The 21353-nt window shown below is 44.9% G+C and overlaps 1 protein-coding gene across 4 annotated transcripts in view; it reads right to left on the bottom strand.

Annotated features, from left to right (window-relative positions):
* Nucleotides 1-2029: 2029 nt before the first annotated feature.
* Nucleotides 2030-21353, bottom strand: part of klc4.L (kinesin light chain 4 L homeolog) — a 30299-nt gene continuing 10975 nt past the window's right edge. For 2 of the 4 annotated variants that reach the window (XM_018262776.2, XM_041562620.1), the window contains exons 4-15: nucleotides 21196-21274; nucleotides 20608-20924; nucleotides 20131-20232; nucleotides 19563-19736; nucleotides 19154-19253; nucleotides 18814-18866; nucleotides 18144-18211; nucleotides 17874-17982; nucleotides 16679-16843; nucleotides 5370-5494; nucleotides 4742-4799; nucleotides 2030-3480 (exon numbers count right to left, since the gene is read on the bottom strand). In XM_018262776.2, coding sequence (XP_018118265.1) covers nucleotides 3409-3480; nucleotides 4742-4799; nucleotides 5370-5494; nucleotides 16679-16843; nucleotides 17874-17982; nucleotides 18144-18211; nucleotides 18814-18866; nucleotides 19154-19253; nucleotides 19563-19736; nucleotides 20131-20232; nucleotides 20608-20924; nucleotides 21196-21274 — 1422 coding nt within the window. In that variant the 3' untranslated portion in view covers nucleotides 2030-3408. Of the gene's footprint in view, nucleotides 3481-4741; nucleotides 4800-5369; nucleotides 5495-9540; nucleotides 10000-16678; nucleotides 16844-17873; nucleotides 17983-18143; nucleotides 18212-18813; nucleotides 18867-19153; nucleotides 19254-19562; nucleotides 19737-20130; nucleotides 20233-20607; nucleotides 20925-21195; nucleotides 21275-21353 lie in introns of those variants that run through there. The other 2 variants (XM_041562622.1, XM_041562621.1) reach the window with 2 other exon arrangements.

The following is a 21353-nucleotide window of genomic DNA, read 5'->3' on the forward strand; positions in this document are numbered from 1 at the left end:
CACATGTGGGGGGCTGCACAAACAATATCTGCATGGAAGGGGCATCAGGAAAAGCCTTACCTGCCCCTCATCACAAATACCAGGGTCTGAGGGGGCAACACAGCATCTAGACAAGCTGGGGGCCTCTGGGAAACAAGGGCTGTGGGGCTCGCACAGTACAAGTGACCACAATCACCAAAGGCCTCGCAACTATGGGGGGGGGCAACCAGTGGCACAGGGAACATTCATTGTGTAGAGGGAAGAATCCCCTAAATATTAGCAAATTTTGCCCAATGCTAAAATGACACAGTCAGCCACAAAGCTGAAAAGCAGATCCAGCTCCAACAAGCTTTTAGTGCCTGAACCCTTCCTCTTCTGGTTCTCCCCTGTGACGTTCTCCTTTGCAGTCTCCGGCTAGAAATTGTAGCTGAGCCAGTTACCGGTGTCCAGCTCTGACGCAGAATTAACTTGGACCTTTCCTGATGAGACTATTTAAATAACGGCCATGCGCTGGTGACCCTAAACATACTGTCCCCACAGGCCCCTGACTAACACAGAATTGGGAAAGTGTTGGGAGATGTTAACAATAAAAGGCACTGGCACAAGGGGATCTGGGAGGAAGAGTGGGCAGAGATCTCAATGACAGGAACTGACTGAGACTTAGCTGTGAACAAATGGCACCTACAAACTGTCATAAGCTGTGCCAAAGGGGGGTTACTAAATACTCACTGGGGGGGGGTTGGATTCTTACTATTCTCTTTTTTACTGAAATAAAACGTAACTGAGCAATAACCTTCCCACAGCAGCCGTGCCCTATTATTCACTAACACAATTATTTGGCTGTGGGGGGGGGACACTATGGCTTTCAGGGGTACATAGCGGTTTTATAAATATACAGTAACACTCACTGGAACAAAATCTGGGTCTGGTCCGTCTCTCATGCAGATATGGGATTGCATGGGACCCACGATAGCAATTCAGTGTTCTAGTCCAACTCAAATTGGTTCTGGATTTCAGTGGCAGAATCCTTTTCCTTCTGGTTCTGTTGTGTGAAGGTCTCCTTTGGATCTGAACAGTCTCCAGCTGGAATTGTGGCTCAGCCAATCCCCTTGATGCTCAAGGTTTCTGTGTCCTTTATTAACTTGTGTGTCTGAGTTACTGATGTCTGACTCTGACCCAGTATAAATTGTTGGACCTTTCTAGGGATAACAAAGGATTACTGTCATGGGAAATGTTTTTTTTTTTCAGAACGCACTAAAATCAGTTTCCCAAAAGAGTAGATTTTTTTTATATATTTAATTTTGAAATCTGACATAGGGCTAGACATATTGTCAGTTTCCCAGCTGTCCCCAGTCATGTGACTTGTGCTCTGATAAACTTCAGTCACTCTTTACTGCTGTTCTGCAAGTTGGAGTGATATCTCCCCCTCCCTCCCCCCCCCAGCAGCCAAACAACAGAACAATGGAAGGTAAGCAGAAAACAACTTCCTAACACAAGATAACTGCTGCCTGGTAGATCTAAGAACAGCACTCAATAGTAAAATCCAGGTCCCACTGGGACATTGTCAGAAAGCAGTTCCATCCTAAAGTGCTGTCTATTTCTGAAAGCACATGACCAGGGAAAATGATGTTGCCTAAAGACCAATATTACAACTAAAAAAATACACTTGCTGGTTCAGAGAAGACATTTTATATTGTAGAGTGAATTATTTGCAGTGTAAACAGTTTAATTTAGACTGCATCATAAAAATCATGACATAATCCTTTTAAATAACTGCCATGTGTTGGTTCCGATCACTAAAGTTCTGGTGAGACGTTACAATCTGGAAAAACAAATGTGAATGTTTCATTCCAACACACACTGACATTGCAGAATCCGGTACAGTCGGACCCCCGGAGGGATTCGTCTCCATGATTATTCTGCCTGGGGCATTAGGCTGAATCCTTGTCACCCCCAGCCCTACAGAAATATTACAGATCATGGGCAGAGTCTGCAACATTGGGGAACCTTCAGCTCCAGTCACTCATAGAAGCTCACAGAACCCAGCAGATCACATTTGTGAGAATCTTTATTTTCCTGAGATAGCTTCTTATAGACAGATAAAATCAGAACAATGTCGCGGGGTGGGGGGCAGACAAAGGGCTATGATTGGTAGACAGAATAAAAATGCCCCCTATAGTTGCCACACTAGAACAAAGCTGCAGCAGGATACAGCAACAAGACATTGGGGGAAGCAGGATGGGGCATTACAAGAAGGCAGAGAGAGCATGGGGAACCCCACATCTGTAAGGCTTGTTTCAGGGGGGCAGGACAGCAGTACACATGGGTACAAGGCTTTACTGAAGAGAAGCCACATTCCAGGAGGGGTGCATAGCGTTTGGCTTCTACTGAATCTAATGGTCCTACAGGGCAGACTCTACTATCATGCACGCACTGCGTGGGGGGGGGGGAGTTAGGTGCTCTCATGCCGATTGCTGAGAATGGGGTTAGAGGGGTCACAAAAAAGGTTGGACACTGGAGAGTTCAGAGGAAGCAAATGGAGTGTTTTTGGTTCCTAATAGGTACAGAAATCATAGCGGGAAGGAAACCAGTGCCTGGAGGGCCCCCAAATAACTTTCTCAGTCCTTATAGCATTGCCAACTGGTGTCCTCCAAATGTCATCATATAATCAGCCTTTAAATATAGGGGGTCCCCCAGTGTGGCCTTAGTTTCCATAATTCTAGATGTCTGTGACATCCAGTAAATGCAGGGGTACAGTCCAAATGCAACAATCCTAAATTTAACCTATAAACATTGGGCAGGGAAAGCGCTAAAATCCTTGCATATGCTTCTGTAACTATCCAAAAATAATAAGGTGCCTGTAGTGCTCCCCATTGGTGCCAATGTACCATCCCGTGAGTTGCTACTGTAATGCAGTAATGTGGTGGCTGGGGGTGATGGCGCTCTCCTTTTGGAGCCATCAAATGGGCTGGTACCATTATAAGGAATGGCTGAGGTTATAGGAAGAGCCATTGGATCTGTAAAAAAAATTAAATAAGTTGTGTAGCATTGCATTGCCCTCCTACTGACACCGACAGGAAATGGGTTGGTACCGTTACGTAATAATGCCATGGGTACAGGGCTCTAGTATTCGTGCCTGGGGTAGTAGTGCTCTCCTACTGGTGCTAGGGGTGGTAGTGCACCCCTATTAATGTCCATGAAAGCTTATGTGTTGTCCCCAGGTGCGTCCTAGTGCCTTGTGGTGTGACTTTTCCCAAGTTGTAGGAGGTGTCAGTGCTCATTTGTAGTTTTGGGATGTGGGAATTCAAGAGTAAATAAAGGATGAGAATTGAAGGGTGATTCCTTTAGGTCAGTGCGGAATGGCCGGTCCTACTAGGGAGTCTTTGTTAGTGTTTGGGTCAAAGGGTCATTGGGTGCAGAAAGTTTTCTTTAGCTGTGGGACGACAAGTCTATATTGCTGGCGCTCAGCCCACGGGTCTCGGACAGAAGATTCTGAGAAACCTAAAGAGCAAAAGCAAAATGGGTTATCAGTTCAGTAACTGGTGCCACCATGACAGGAGTGGACAATAGAGGTAGAAAGTAAAGGATAAAGCCCCACTTAAATAAATAAAAAAGAAGATAGGGGTTTTGTCCACTTTATAAACTGGATCCAGGAACACTGAGAGGGCACAAGAGGAAAGAACCAATGACACTGAAAGGGAATCCTACAAATGATTAACTGGGCCCAGTGTAATAGATATTATTACAGAAGGGGTCCAGCAGCACAATTGGGGCAAATGGGAATTCAGATGTAAAAAGCTAAAAAAGAAATCTGGAGGGGCCAAAAGTTAACAGGAACCAAGAGCCACAGTGAGGGCTAAGAACCTGGAAACCAACAAACAGAGTGGGGGAGAGCCTGGAAATAAATATGGAGTAAAGAACCAGCCAATAGAGAGTGGGGGGGAGCCTGGGAATAAATATGGAGTAAAGAACCAGCCAATAGAGAGTGGGGGGGGGCCTGGGAATAAATATGGAGTAAAGAACCAGCCAATAGAGAGTGGGGGGGAGCCTGGGAATAAATATGGAGTAAAGAACCAGCCAATAGAGAGTGGGGGGGAGCCTGGGAATAAATATGGAGTAAAAAACCAGCCAATAGAGAGTGGGGGGGAGCCTGGGAATAAATATGGAGTAAAGAACCAGCCAATAGAGAGTGGGGGGGGGGAGCCTGGGAATAAATATGGAGTAAAGAGCCAGCCAATAGAGAGTGGGGAGAGCCTGGGAATAAATATGGAGTAAAGAACCAGCCAATAGAGAGTGGGGGGGGGGCTGGAAATAAATATGGAGTAAAGAACCAGTCAATAGAGAGTGGGGGAGAGCCTGGGAATAAATATGGAGTAAAGAACAAGCCAATAGAGAGTGGGGGAGAGCCTGGGAATATACGGGAAGAGGCTGGAGAGTGGGGGGAGAAGAACAAAGTGAAAGAGATTTGAGGGACACGGGGTTGAGCAAAGGTTGTGCAAAACACAGGCTCTAAGGCTGGTCCAGGTGTATCCATTCTAACTAAGCACTATGGCTGCTCCGGGTTGTCATTGTAACTAGACACAAAGGTTACTCTGGGTGTATTCATTGTAGCTAGGCTCTTAGGCTGCTCCAGGTGTATCCATTGTACAGTAACTAGGCTCTTAGGCTACTCCGGGTGTATCCATTGTAACTAGGCTCTTAGGATGGTCCCACTACAGCTATACCCAGTTGGCCCAAGGTTTATCTACAAAATCCCAGTTACCTGGAAGGTCTCATCGCTGGACTTGTTGAGATAGTTGAGGGAAGCTGCTCTCTTCATACTGTGAGCAAAACAGATAAAGGGGAAGTTACACTGGGCATCAAATGTTGTTGGATAAGATTGCATTTTATGAACACTGCGGCCAGGACAATGATTTGCATTCTATACTGACATATCTATGCAGGACTCAGCAGAGCTAGCCAATTCATCTCCATGGCAACCACAGTTTATTGGGTGTAAGTGAGTATTCACTGGGTCTGTGTGTGAGGTATCATATGGTGATAGTGTAAGTGTGTGTTTGCCATACTGACAGTGTATGTGTAAACCATAACGATGGTGTAAGTCCATGTTTGAGTCATAGGCATAAAGTTACTATATGTGTGTATCCCATAGTGATAGTGTTAGCGTGTGTATATACTGTAGTGATAGTGTTAGCGTGTGTATATACTGTAGTGTTAGTATGTGTGTGTCCCACAGGGATAAGTGCATGTGTGGCACAGGAAAAATGTGTATGATGCAGAAATAGCGTTAGTTTGTGTGCGTGTCCAGGTATAGTGTTAGTATGTGTCACAGAATTAGTGTGTGTGTGTGTGTATGTCACAGAAATAGTTTTAGCATTCAGGTTCATTACTTTGTGCTACGAGGTTCTGCCGGAGCTGCTCCTTGCAGTTTCTTCACTAACATCTCACTGCTTCTGCGCAGAACATCGCGGATCTTTCCAAGAGAACCAGAGCGCCTTAGCATCCCGCTGCCGTCCTGTAACACAATAACACAACTCACACTCACTGCTACACTCCTGTAACACAATTCACATACACTGCTACACAGTCATCCTGTAAGACAACATAACTCACACTCACTGGTCCACTGCCATCCTTGTACCATAACAACTCATACTCACAGTACCATCCTGTAAGACAACACTACTCACAGTCTGGGTGAACTGCCATCCTGTAACACAACTTACACTCACCGCTACACTACTATCCTGTAACACAACATAACTCAACAACAAAACACAGACCGTTTCATTACCATACTGTAACACACCAACTAAGTACAGAAAGAGTTAAATATTCAGCCCCTTGAATAAACCATTTAGCCTCCAACCCTAGAGCCCATCTCCTGCCTGCAAATCTAGAGCTCATCATTACCCTGGCTGCACATCTAGAGCTCATTATCCTGCCTGCACATCTAGAGCTCATCATTATCCTGCCTGCACATCTAGAGTTCATCATTATCCTGCCTGCACATCTAGAGTTCATCATTATCCTGCCTGCACATCTAGAGCTCATCATTACCCTGCCTGCACATCTAGAGCTCATCATTATCCTGCCTGCACATCTAGAGTTCATCATTATCCTGCCTGCACATCTAGAGTTCATCATTATCCTGCCTGCACATCTAGAGCTCATCATTACCCTGCCTGCACATCTAGAGCTCATTATCCTGCCTGCACATCTAGAGCTCATCATTATCCTACCTGCACATCTAGAGCTCATCATTATCCTACCTGCACATCTAGAGTTCATCATTATCCTGCCTGCATATCTAAAGCTAATCACCTGGCCTGCACAACTAGAAATCATTGCACATCTAAAGTTAACACTCTAAACTACATCTCTAAGCTAACCATTAGAACTGAGACCCTACAGCCTAAATTCTCTATGCAATCTGCACCCCTAAGCCTGTAAGTCTATAGATAACCAACGTGGTCATGTAAAGCTCAAGACCAAGAGGAAGAGGTAACCATTTAGCCTTCAAATTCTACTGACCTAGTCTGTAGCCCTAGATCTAAGCATCCAACCTGCAATCCAATCTCTGACCATGAAACCTACACCCCTAGAGAAAACCACCCAACATACACCAAAATGTAAATCAAATAAAATTCAGCACAGTCATTTGACACCGACCCTTCACTTTGCCAGTAGCACAGAATAACGCATCACGGCCCCTCTGGATCTACTATGTGATTCGTTCATGGATCCCCCACACATGAGAATCCCAGTCTGGTTCTTGGGGACTTCAATATTCTTGCCTTCCTTAGCTCCTCCTTTCACCTCTCATCATGGAGCAAAGTTCCTGCACATTGTATAGTCCAAGACCGTAATGCTTTGACCCATGTGCAGATCTCAGCATACATTCCTTGTTACCTCCAATAAGTGAATGACCTGATGTTGTCCGATGGAATGTATCCACAGATGCAGTCAGTATTGCCATTTTCTGGCACAAGGCATAATTTATGGGTTCATTATTTTCCCCACCTCACTTACCCTTCTTGGCCAGGGAGCAGAGCATCAGAACCTGGTGGGTGGGAGGATGGATCCACTTACCCAATCTGTTTGTGGTAGAGAGCAGCCAAGGAAAAGCAAGTACAGAGAATCAGACCTCTATACATAGGTAAGTACTGGGGAACTTCTATTTCTGACCATGGCAAAGAACCAAAGCTCTGTGTTTGAGAGAGTACCAAAAGGAGACTGGAATCATGGGAGCAGACAGTACAGAGAATAAGAGCTCTGCCTGGGGAAGATTTGATGCACTTACTCAGACTAGGATCTTGCCTGACCAAGGGAAAGAGGACTGCCCAGAAGCAGGAAGTAAATAGAATCAGATCAGTTTATATGTAAGTACTTAGGACAGGCTGGGTTGACTTATACATGGGAAGGTTCCTGACTGACTATGGTAAAAAGAGCTGCCCAAGAGCATAAAGAACAGGGAATCAGAGCTCTTCTTCTGGGTAAGCACTAAGGATATGGAACTCTATTGACAAGATTAAGCTCCAAATTGCATTTAAAAGCTGAGAAAGACTAAAAGCTATATACACAGCCCCATAGGGAGGGATCATGGGTTCTTGCCATAGAATGTGGAATCACAATGGATTGAATTTGATCATGTGAAATCAACAGAATTTACTATTTCATGTGAAAGTGAAACAGATCTCTGAAGAGTGCACTTAAAGGGATTCTGTCATGATTTTTAGGATGTATTTTTTATTTCTAAATTACACTGCAAATAATTTACTCTACGATATAAAATTTCATTCCTGAACCAGCAAGTGTATTTTTTTTTTTAGTTGTAACAATGGTCTGTAGGCACCTCTCAGGTCATTATGCCTGGTCATGTGCTTTCAGAAAGAGCCAGCATTTTAGGATGGAACTGCTTTCTGACAGGTTATTGTTTCTCCTACTCAATGTTACTGAATGTGTCTCAGTGGGACCTGGATTTTACTATGGAGTGCTGTTCTTAAATCTACCAGGCAGCAGTTATCTTGTGTTAGGGAGTTCATTTCTGGTTACCATCCCATTGTTCAGTTGTTAGGCTGCTGGGGGGGGAGGTGGTTATATCACTCCAACTTGCAGTACAGCAGTAAAGAGTGACTGAAGTTTATCAGAGCACAATTGACATGACTGGGGGCAGCTGGGAAACTGACAATATATCTAACCCCATGTCAGATTTCAAAATCAAATATAAAAAAATCTGTTTGCTCTTTTGACAAATGGATTTCAGTGCAGAATTCTGCTGGAGCAGCACTATTAACTGATGCATTTTGAAAAACAAATGTTTTACCCATGACAGTATCCCTTTAAGACTAAAAGCTATATACACAGCCTCATAGGGAGGGATCATGGGTTCTTGCCATAGAACATGGAATCACAATGGATTGAATCTGATCATCTGAAATCAACAGAATTGACTATTTCATGTGAAAGTGAAACAAATCATTGCCAACATTTACCCTAGGAGTATGCAACCCACAGCTACAATCCCCATCTGTGCTCTCATATTATCCAGTCTTGGCTACTCTATGCTATACACAGTGACTGAGCCATAGAAGCACTTCACTTGACCTATATCTCACTCTATTTGTCCCCCACTGGGTTTCTTAAAATCGTCCCCACCCGAATTTTTCCTTGTGAAACATTTACTTATACCTTAATCCCCTCTCCTGCTGCCCCTCCGCATTATTAGTACATTGGGAGGTTGATTAGAATGGCTAATGTTAGTGACACCATGCTGTAGGTTCATAATGCCCTGTGCCAGTGTAGTTGGCACCCAAACTTGTATAAAAGCCTTTAACAAAATAAATATAAGATTGGGCTACAACTCAGTACCCCCTGACCCCCGATTAGAACCAGAAAACATAGAGACAAGACCCCCAAGTACTTAATATAAAGTAATGTCTGATCAGTTGGGCACAAGCTGTGTAACATGGACAAATAGCTGGATGAAGACAAGTAACCCATATCTCTTAGATGAAAAAACAAACAAAATACGGATATAATGGTTGTGAAAGTAACCAGCTCAACAGCAAGTTTCCTCATTTTAATGAGCTGAGCTTGTGGTCCCCAAAAGAGTAATGGCGCTGGTATGGGCACACATAATTCTCTCCTGACCCAATCAAATATAAATATTCCCAGGAAACAATCATTATACTGGTCTCTGAGGAACTTGACACTTGGGCCCTGCAGGATCCAAGTTACTGGCAATCTACAGATAGAGCACGAGCTTCTACATGGAAGCACTGAAAAGTGAGTCTGGCCAGTGTTTGTAGAGTATAATGTTTACCAAACAGACCATTATAAAGGCAAAATCCGCACTGTGACTAGCCTCGCCCCATTATCTACCCACGGTTAATCTCCTGCAGTTCCACAGTGAGGATGAGGCAGCCGCGTGGGCATTATTGGTGGAACTCACGTGTGTAATTCTGTACACTAAGCACCTCTGATAATGCTTGTGCCTCCATAAAACAATGGTTCTGAATTCTGCCCCATTGACCCATTAAACAGAGCTAACAACTTTCATTTTATTGCATTGGTTTAATTTATTGAGTAACAATAGCGCCCTGCAGGTAGGGGACTGCCCTAAAACACGGCCTGAAAGCTGAATTCTGATTGGTAGAAAGCAGAAGAGTCCATCCAATCAAGTAAAAGCAAAGAAAATATAACTTATAAAAAAAAAAAGAAAAGACATTACTCTACTCTACGGAATATTACAGAGATTCCAGGCACACGGGAATACTGTCCCTTTTATAAGGCAATGGGTTCAGATCATGATGGGGGGTAAGTAGAGGGGTGGGGAGGAAGGCTGCACTTGTCCGTAATAGTATCTTGCAGTGATTGTGAGTGACGGGCTGATCACTGTCCTCTTGAGAGCCATGCACCATCTGCCTCTTGCTTGGTGGGGGGTGTGACGGCTGCCTCAATGGTCATGTGGGATTGGGAAAAGGGTGGAAATTCCGATGATGCCTGGGGAAATTAGGCCTAAAAAGCACAGAAATGAGAAAAAAACAACAAAAGAATATCTTATAGCACTTGTGCAACAGAAAAGGCACAGTCCCATCATGTACAGACGGGCTGAAGGAGGAAAGAAGCAGAGGGGCTGATGGGGGAAAAGACATGGTGAAGATGTGTGTGTGTGTGTGTGTGTATACCTGGAAACCTGACTCTGGCCCCTCCAGGACTTAATAGGGAAGAGGATATATCTAGATTAGTGATAACCAACCAGTGGCTCATGAGCAACATGTGGCTCTCTAACCCCTTGGGTGGCCTCACAGCAGGGGCTTATTTACAAATTTCAGGCTTGGAGGCAAGTTTTGGTTGCATAAAGACCAGGTGTACTGCCAAACAGAGCCTCAACGTAGGTTGACAACCCACATAGGGATGGCCATTCACAGCACTTATTTGGCACCCTAAGAACATTTTTCATGCTAGTGTTGCTGCCCAACACCTTTTAGTTCTGAATGTTGCTCATGGGTTCAAAAGGTTGGGGATCCCTGATCTAGATGAATCATTTTAGTTCATTTAACATAAGCTGGAACCCTTCAACAGTCCCTATGTGATGTTATCATAATATGTAGCAAATGCCTCCAGTACCTATAATCACCCCACTTATGATCCAGTGCTAAACAAACCACAATGAGATAATGCCCCTGCATCATAATCACAGTGCTAAGGGTACAGCACAGGGGCAATAACTGATTCTGTTACGAAACAGAAAAAATCCCTACCCAGGAGGCAACACAGCTGGCCCAGGTAACCAACATACTGGCCACATTATCGAGGGGAGGGCACATCACTTACGGTGATAATATAGACCAGTCTCTCTACAGAATGCCCGGCAACAAGGAGATTTTATAGGCAATGGTGTAGCAATGAATGAGGAGTAAATATAAACGACAAATTAAGCTTTTATGGGATGGGATCATCTTTCCTTGTGAGGGACATGGCGTTCACATACCCTGTAACACAGGGGTCAAAACAGACACACTGCTCAGCTACTTAATACATGTGCATAAGGGCCACAAACACCACTTCCACCACAATGGCCTGTTACTCAGGGCTGTGAAATATCTGGACCAAATATATATTCCTGCCAAATGCATATTAACCTTGTATAACCTGTGTAACCTCCTCCCTCTGTCCCCTAGTGCAAGAGAATGATATACAGGATAGGGATCAGTCTGTATCACTAGGGTACGAGAATACACAGGATAGGGATCAGTCTGTATCACTAGGGTACGAGGGGAGGAGGATACACAGTATAGAAATCAGTCTGTATCACTAGGATACAAGGGGAGGAGGATACACAGTATAGAAATCAGTCTGTATCACTAGGGTACAAGGGGAGGAGGATACACAGTATAGAAATCAGTCTGTATCACTAGGGTACGAGGGGAGGAGGATACACAGGATAGAAATCAGTCTGTATCACTAGGGTACGAGGGGAGGAGGATACACAGGATAGAAATCAGTCTGTATCACTAGGGTACGAGGGGAGGAGGATACACAGGATAGAAATCAGTCTGTATCACTAGGGTACGAGGGGAGGAGGATACACAGGATAGAAATCAGTCTGTATCACTAGGATACAAGGGGAGGAGGATACACAGTATAGAAATCAGTCTGTATCACTAGGATACAAGGGGAGGAGGATACACAGTATAGAAATCAGTCTGTATCACTAGGGTACGAGGGGAGGAGGATACACAGGATAGAAATCAGTCTGTATCACTAGGGTACGGAGTATGGAGACTAGTCTGATCCTAACATGGGTGAGTGTTGTGTGTCTGTAGAAGGGGGAAGGATGGCTTCTGTATGCCAAAAGCACAGGGAAGGCAGAGAACAGGTTGGTGGAACACAAGATATAGGAAGGACAGATACCGAATCACAAGTGGGACACAGTCCCCAATCAAGATTCCAGGAGCATTTGCAGGATCACCCATGGCAAGGGTAGGAAAGGCAGAGGAAGAACTGCTTGGTCACAGAGAATCAATTGCATGTATTCAGGGCAGCCATGTAATATAATCTGTCCCACGAGCACTCACAGCCTTGCAACCAATCCAGACTGCTGTTAACTGTGATTTTATTGGCTCACGGTCATGCAAAGAAGGGCAATGACTGGAGCTGCAGTGCATAACAGGTTACATTTAACAACAATCATGGAGACAGTAGGAAAAGTTCACCTTACATGAACTTTCAGTGTGTGTAGGGCTTATTCTATGCAACTCTTTGTATGGTCTTGCCTTTATTAGCCTTCCTGTTGTGGAGACTGCAACTGCAAATGCTTGTTGCTGGGGGTCACTGATTGACCCGACCATCCTGCACCATCCTGAAAGGTAATTCTAAGGTGAACAGTAGCCTTAAGAAGGAACAAAAGGGAAGTGTACAAGGCTGAAACAGAGGGAAGCAGTCAGCAATAAAACAAGACATTATAGACCCTGTTGTCTGGGTTGTTGCTCCTGGGTGAGGAGGCACTTGGTGGTTGGGTCTGTTGCCCTTACAGGTCAAGAGGTTCTATGGGTCCTACTGGTTGGGTTTGAGGCCCAGGTCCGGAGATTGCTTTTGAGAGTCAATCTAAGGTGAAAGGTTATCCAGTATATTCACAGACAGAGGGGGTAATTAGTATAAACCTACACAGGCCAGAAGGTATGATGGACCTTAGGAATTGGAATCTGCTGGAGTAATAGTACTTTGTTGTCAGTAATTTGAGATGAGAAGGGCGGCAACATTCAGGAATAGGCCCTAATTCTGGTATGACTTCACAAAGCTAAACAGCTGGATCTCCAGCTCTGGGTCCCATAGGGGATGATCTGGGGGTATATAGGACTGCTAAAGAACCAGCAAATAACTCTCATGTTGGTGAGCTGGAGACCAAATTTGGCAGCCAGTGAAACATCCCACTTTCAATATGATCCAATCCAGTTATGTCCATCGTATGAATAAGAAGAGGACGTTGTCACTCCATTATAGGGACAAGGGACATCATGGTAATAAAGTAAATATTGCATAAGGGAAATGGAACTGGCTGGAATGACTTGCTGAGAACACTAGAAAGACCCAGAGGCTCTGCAGGAAACAAAGGGGTCTATAGAGTCCTCGAGCAGTTGGTGAGTATCAGGGTAACATGGGGGTGTAATGTCAGGTTTAATTGCTAAAGGAAAAGAGGAATATTAGGGTCACAGAGGGAATAAAGGTGGGGTTAGAGGAAAGAGCAGACTGCAAAAAAGGGGCAGTCAGAATAAAGAGAAGTAGGAATGAGAGGTCACTAGGTAATGGTCAAAGGGCTGCAGTGCAGGGATTTGTGGGTAATTAAGGGAGTAGGAGGTCAGTCGAGTTACAGAAGGAAAGGAGGGCAGGGTGATAATGCCAGGGTCAAAGAAAGGCAGGGATGCTGCCAGGGGAAGCGATTGAAAGCTCTCAGGTCAATGGAGGTTAAGAAAGTGGGGCTGGAGGGATTAAGGGAATATGGACATGACACAAGGAACAGAATATAGGAGTAGTACAAGCTCTGTTAGGGTCCGGAGAAAAACAGGGCACGATAACACAGGGGTAGGGTATTATCACACAGCAGTATAAGCTCGTACTCAAGGATTATTAGAAACATCATGCAGGGGAGGTCCAGCTTGGCCTATAGATTGCACAAAGGCATAACCACTTTCAATGTAGACACCCCATCTACACAGACACACTGTCAGGCACCACTCAGCTGTTGTCAGGCACTTCCAACTCTCAGCAGAATAGTCAGGCACCCCCTCTTCTCAAGTGCACTGTCAGGTACAACTTCAACTCAGCAACACTGTCAGGCACCCCCTTTGTTCAATTCAGTGTAAGGCACCACATCCACCTGGGAGAACACACATCCCTTCTGCTCAGGCACTGCCAGGGACCCTGTTCTGTACCTTTTTATATCTAGAAACAGCATTTATAATGGCCAGGATGGTTCCTTATACCCCCCGTTAAGACCCACTGCTTTTGTGGTGAGAACCTGTATCAACTGAGCATAACATACAGTATCCCCCCAGCCTGACTTAATATCACTCTTTGTTCTCTAGTAATACAAACTCATATGGCCACTATCATGAAGTCCAAACAATGGTTAATTCTCAGGTTAGATTTGCTAAAACTCCTTCTCGTTGGCCAGAACCCATGGTGCTGAAATAATGGAAAGCAAAGGGCCCTCACTAGTTAATGGCTCTTCCCATTGGGCCCCACTAATGCCACAGGATAATGAAGGCTGGTGGTAGCAGGAAGCTGCAATCTTAATTCCCATAAACCTTGAGCCATTGATGTAATGCTGAAGTCTGTACATTCTCTGGGATTGCCTATAGATGCTCTGCCATTGGTACATTTTACTGGCCATTCATAGGGCTCACATAGTAGCACAGCTGTGCCCTCCTACTGTACAGACACTAACCCCCAACTGGGCTTCGTTATTATATTCTTTATTTACATAGTGACAATATATTCCTCAGCACTGTACAGACATAATCATTCAATCCCTTCACCAGAGAGATTACAATGAGCTGACGACTGCACCACCATGATCATGCACTTAGCACTACACATGTACAAGCATATTCACCCTGCAGTGATATACACTACCCACCTACATACCAACCTGACCGACTACCCGCCTACATACCAACCTGACCGACTACCCACCTACATACCAACCTGACCGACTACCCACCTACATACCAACCTGACTGACTACCCACCTACATACCAACCTGACCGACTACCCACCTACATACCAACCTGACCGACTACCCACCTACATGCCAACCTGACCGACTACCCACCTACATGCCAACCTGACCGACTACCCACCTACATACCAACCTGACCGACTACCCACCTACTTACCAACCTGATCAACTACCCACCTACATACCAAAGTAAAAAGAACCCAACTAAATACCAATGTAAAAAGTACCCACCTACATATTATTATAAGAGAGTATCCACTTATATAGCAGTAAGGGAGAGTACACAACTACATGTCAAGTATACATACAATTCTTCTACATATAGTGTCTGTGTAATTCCGGGCCCCTAATTATGCGTATAATTAAACATTTGGTTCTTTGTACGATATCATGAACCCTAATTGCCCCCACACCTACAGGATGACAGTTTCCCCATTCACTTGCACCACAATTGACATTTACAAGAAAGACCAATGGCAACACACGGTGACCCAGAAGGCCGGTAGATCGCAGAGCGCAGGCAGGGAAAGGGTTAAGAGGTGCTGGTTTAGAGGCTGAAGGCGTAGTGTTAGGGTGGGACTGGATGGAACATGCTCTCCATCTGCAAGGAAACATGCATGAACATAGGGGGAAGGGGCAGATTGTGTATCAATAAGTGCTGCTACTTACACCCGAAGATATTTAACCCCTTTACATCTAACAACATCATTTTATCTGTAAAATAGCAGACTCTCAAACTGTGGCTACAGACGAGGGCTACTCATCCTACATATCTATTACGTGGCTCTGATTTCTGTATATAATATAAGATATGGGGTTTCATAGGGTTTGGGTGCAGGATACTGGGGTTATGTGGTTATGATATACATACTGGATATTGGGGTTTAGCTGCTATGATATACACACTGGATAGAGGGGTTACGTGGCAATGATTTGCCTGCTGAATAAAGGTATTAAGTGGCTATGACTAATGTACTGGATTTATGGGTTACATGGTACTGATTTACTCATGAGATGCATACCAGATATGTCAGTTAGGGATACTGGAGTAATTCAAGTTGGTCGATTAAGGGGGTTATTTATTTCAAGGGTATATTTCAGGCAAAACTCTAATTTTCGGGTAAAAAAAAACAACACATTTTTCTGTGTTTTTTTTCCCCTTTAAAAACTTGTTTAAAGACTTATTATACCCCGAATCTGTAAATAGCTTGAATCTGAAAATACTCCAGCTAAAACCTGTCGAGGTCATGTAGAAGTCAATGGCAGAGGTCACTTGAACCATTTGAAGATATCTGTAGCCTTCATGCTTATTTTCAGTGGGTTTCGCTCGAAACTCAATTAATTTGAGGTTTGTTTTTTTTTTCGCTGAAAACTCGATAAATTTGATTTTTTTGCCCCAAATTCACTTATTTTCCCATTTAAGTTTTTTCATAAATCAGAACACATTCCAGTTGTGAGTTTGAGGTAAAAAAAACCCCACAGACTTCTAAAACTCGACCTTTGATGAATAACCCCCTTAATCTTCATACTGGATATTGGGGTTACATGACCAGATTTGGCAGTGACACGGCTCTGGTGTATGAGCCAGATAAGGGGTGATATGGCTCTGATCTAAGTGCCAGATGGGGTTCAGTAGCTACGATATACAGCATTTATATGGAGGCTGCTTGGCTATAATGCACACAGAGCATGGGGGTAACAAGAAGCTCACACTGGACATACAGGCCATGGCTCTGATCAGTGTCTATAAAGAGGGAAGCATAAACTATATCTGACTCATAAGCCAGTTAAACTTGTAGCAGAGGGAAAACCATTCTGTGTTTTGTAACAGCGGATGAAACTGAACGGACATGGCAAGCCGCACCCCTGATCCAAGCTGAATAGACTTTACTAAGGGAAGAGCATGGCTAACGCAGCGCTCCTGGAAATCATGATGGAGGATCTGTACTTACCCCACTCCACTCAACTCCTCCCATACTCACTTCTTCTCCCCCCTCCGTTCCACTCTCATACTTCACACTACTCCGGGGGGTTTCACGCCCCTTCCGTCGCTGCTCAGGGGTGTCACCCTCTTTCAGCAGCTGAGCCACCTTTGTCTGATTGGCTGGATCCAGACCCTAAACCGAAGGTAAAAAACAAATATTTCCTTGTTCCCCAACAACTTTCCTTCTGCTATAAATCAGCAGGTCTGTGGTGGTTGGTCTTCTCTAGGCAAAGTGCCATTGACCTGTTTATGGGTTATTCCTTCCAATAGCCAAAGTGTACTAATGGCAGTGACTTATTTATGGATCAGTTGCTCCTAGGTCCAAAATGAACTAATGGGAAAATTTACTAATGACAGTGACATGTATATGGGTCAGATCTGATTTTTATATACCTCTCCTGCATTCCCAGTGTGTGTGTATACTGACCAGTAGCCCAGCCCCATCTTGAGACCCAGTGTGTGTATACTGACCAGTAGCCCAGCCCCTTCTTAAGACCCAGTTTGTGTATACTGACCAGTATCCCAGCCCCTTCTTGAGACCCAGTGTGTGTATACTGACCAGTATCCCAGCCCCTTCTTAAGACCCAGTGTGTGTATACTGACCAGTATCCCAGCCCCTTCTTAAGACCCAGTGTGTGTATACTGACCAGTAGCCCAGCCCCTTCTTGAGACCCAGTGTGTGTATACTGACCAGTATCCCAGCCCCTTCTTGAGACCCAGTGTGTATATACTGACCAGTAGCCCAGCCCCTTCTTGAGACCCAGTGTGTGTATACTGACCAGTATATACCAAAAGAATATCAGATAGCACTCACAACAGCAGATGTGCTGAACCCCATAGGGTATTTTATTGAGATCTCCACCCTAAGGGTTTCAGCACATCTGCTGTTGTAAGTGCCATCTGATTTTCTTTTTGGTACATATTGGCTTTAGAAACCTCTTGTAGCAGGATTTCCAGATTGTGTACCACCCCTCATTTTACACAGAACTGTGGATTTTTAATATAATATAAAGTATACTGACCAGTAGCCCAGCCCCTTCTTGAGACCCAGTGTGTATAGAGTGACCTCCCTCTCTCAACACCATTGTGTAGATACCAAAGCCCTGCAGGATCATACAGAGTATGCCCAACCCACTATAGAGTCCATCACCCCATGCCGGTACCTGTCTGCGAGAGCGCTGGGCACATTCCTCCAAAGTTTCAGCCGCTTCCAGCTTGCCCTGCCGGCGATACAGAGCTCCAAGGTTGCGTAGTGTTGTGTTCACTGTGGGGCTGCAAAAGGAATGGAATATTAACCCCCAAGTGCAAGTGGCGGGGCATCAAACAACTTGCAGCACTTGAGGCAGTGACTGCAGCCCTGTGGTGGAGAAGAGTAGCATCCAAAAAGCCCCTGCCCTTGTACAGTTAAACTTGCCAGCCCTTATGTAACCTACCTGTTCACTCGGCACGCTTTGTACCAGCCTCCATATTCAGAGTAGGGGGTGCTGTCATTGTGTGGAGTCTGTAAGAGACAAGAGTAAGGGGATCAGAGCCAGAAGATTCTATATGAGACAGAAAGGGATGGAAAGTTGTGGACAAGTAAAGGCAACAAATGGCATAAGTAAAGGCAGAAGATCTGTGCCCACTCTGACGAGATTCTCAGCCATAAAGCAGGGCAAGACTGCTGCTTATACTAGGTAGGGGATGAAACCATGTGGGGGTGAGAAGTCAAGGGCAAAACCAATGCGCAAACCAATATATCCCATTCAGGGGAGGGAAGTCAAGGGCAAAACCAATATTTCCAACAGGTCCCCAACATGGGATATATAGATGAAGGAAACAAAGGGGGAAACCAATATATCCAATGTCGGGGAGGGAAGCAATGAACAGACCGATATATATCATATCAGGGAGGGAAGCAATGGGCAAACCAATAGATCCCATTCTGGGGAGGGAAGCCCAGGGCCAATCCAATATATCCCATGTCAGGGAGGGAAGCCCAGGGCCAAACCAATATATCCCATGTCAGGGATGGAAGCCTAGGGCCAAACAAAAAATTACCCAGGTTGGGGAAGGAAGCCCAGAGCCAACTCAATATTTCTCACACTCACATAAAGCTCTCACCTTACTCATCTCCTCCCTCTCCTCTGCATGCATCCAGATTGGCTTGTGATCATCTAAGGGAGAGACGGCAGATTACTAAAGGGCAGCAAGGTATGCTGGGATGCAGGGCAACCATACTGATTGTCTCAGAGGGAGGCTGAATACAGCCAAAGGACTGGGGTGCAGGGTAACACATGCTCAGGTATGGAGCAGAAGAGGGGTAGAGTCATGTGTAGGGGGGTCAGGATAATTAAGATACAAGCTGTAACAGACAAAGGGGGGGGGGGTAGATAGATGAAAACCGCTTTGGTACTTGGGATTACACTTCATTTTTTAATTACACAACAGAACCAGATATTACCATCCACAGAGCCAAACTCCTTGACATGAGCTTGAGTGAGAATATCCTTGTACAGCTGCTCCGCCGCCTTGTACTTCCCCTGCTTCAGGTAACAGGAGGCCTAGAGCAGAGAAATAGCAACCCATTGGTGACTGTCACCTGATACTGCTACATACAGATACACAGTGTCACATCTGATATTCCTACATACAGATACCCACACGCACACAGTCAACCATACATTACTGGGTTTAGACAAAATGATTTTCTGTTTGTCTTATATAGACATGAGCTGTATGATCTAATTAAAGGTAGACATTCCAATGTTCCCACGTTCCATATACACAGTGAGTGGATTTCAACTTGTTCTATGGGCTCAGGAGACAGCACTATAACGATCCTACACCCACCAGCCCCGTCCCTCGCTTACTAGATTATTCTTGGTCTTGGCAACATTTGGGTCATCGGGACCAAGGCGAGCCTGATAGATCTCAAGAGCTCTACAGTAATAATATTCCACTTCATCATATTTTCCTTGGTTCTGACAAAGAAGTGCCAAGTTATTCAGCTGCTTTGCAACATCAGGGTGATCCTTTCCCAGCACCTGCAAATAACCCAACATAAGACATCAGCGAGTGATAGAAGGGTATATGAAAATGAAACAGAGAGTGAGGAGTACAGATGGAGGGGATACAGGAAGGAAGTGCAAAGTGTGGGGTAGAGTGGCTGGAAAGGTGGGAATGTTAGCAGGAAGAGGAGAGGCAGGAAAACAGGGCATGTCAATAGGTACAGGGGGTGCAGCAAAGGAGGGTTATGATATGAGTAAAGGAAGGTAGGAAAGCTGGACAATGTCTATGGCTAGAGAAGATGCATAAAGGTGTGGTATGTCAGTGGTTACAGGACAGTGGGGTTGGAAAGGTGCGGCTTGTCAGTGGTTAGAGAAGGGGTAGAAGAGGGGGGGCTTATCAGTCAATAGCCAGGGAACCAGCAGGTATTACCTTTTCTCTTATCTCAAGTGCTCGCTTACACAGTGGTTCTGCTTCTCGGTATTTGCCTCTTTTGCCATAAAGAACAGCCAGATTATTGAGAGTTGCAGCAACCTATAAGATAAAAAATATGTGGTTTAGGTTGGAAGTGTGGGGACACAAGCACCAAACACCTACAACCCAAAAACCACACCTCTCTACAAACCTAATATGAAATAAACACACATCTGCACACCCAGCACCAAACACCCACATCCCTCTGCACACTGGGGACAATCACTCTGCACACTAAGTATAACACACGCTGCATGTACCGAGCAACAAATATTCACTACACCATGCACACAACTCAATTCGTCCAGTGCCAAATGCTGACATTTCATGGCCCTCCACCTCTATAACATTCTACATACTCAGTGCCAAACCTATACATGCATTAGAAGCAAATAAGCCCACAACTGTTACAGCCCCACAATACATTGCACTTACAGCTGGGTGGTCCTTGCCAAGAGTTTTCTCCCTTATGGACAGGGCATCATTCAGAAGATGAGCAGCCTCCTTGTATTTGTTCTGGTCCCTGTACACCAGAGCCAGGATGTTTAGCATAGTTGCCACATCAGGATGGTCATGGCCAGAGGTTTTCTCCAGGTCCTCCAGCGCTTGCTTGCAGAGTGGTACGGCCACTTCATAGCGGCCCTGAGATGCATACTGTATCACTAGATTGTGTAGCGTGCGTAGTCGGGCCGGGATTTCATATCCGCCCTGCTGGGCTGCGGCTGCTGCTGCACTGCCATGCTGGTGAGGAACTAGTCATGTAGAGAACAGAAAAGTAGAGGCACATTTATATGGCAGCCCCAATTGGTTTGGGAGTGAATAAAAAGAGCTGTTTCCCAGCAATTGCAAATCCAAAGAAGAAATATGTAACTGAACAGAGGGTGTAAATAGAGGGCAAGCACAAATCCAGGGGTAAATAGATAAATGGACGTGGGCTAGGAATGGATGTGGGGGCTGCTTTTCCAGCTGGCAGGGTTATGTGCAACCTGAGATTCACAGGCAAATACTTCACCAAACACTCACTTCCTTGTCCGGAATCATCCTCTTCATTAGGAAACAGCTCATCCAGGTTGTCTTTGGCAGAATCACCCTCCTTCTCCTCCTACAAAGGAAAAACCAAAGAGAGAGACCCCTGACTTTCAGAGCGATGTAGAATAGAAAGTCGGTTTAATATGTATGTA

This window comes from Xenopus laevis, chromosome 5L, assembly GCF_017654675.1.
Source record: "Xenopus laevis strain J_2021 chromosome 5L, Xenopus_laevis_v10.1, whole genome shotgun sequence".
Lineage (NCBI taxonomy): Eukaryota > Metazoa > Chordata > Amphibia > Anura > Pipidae > Xenopus > Xenopus laevis.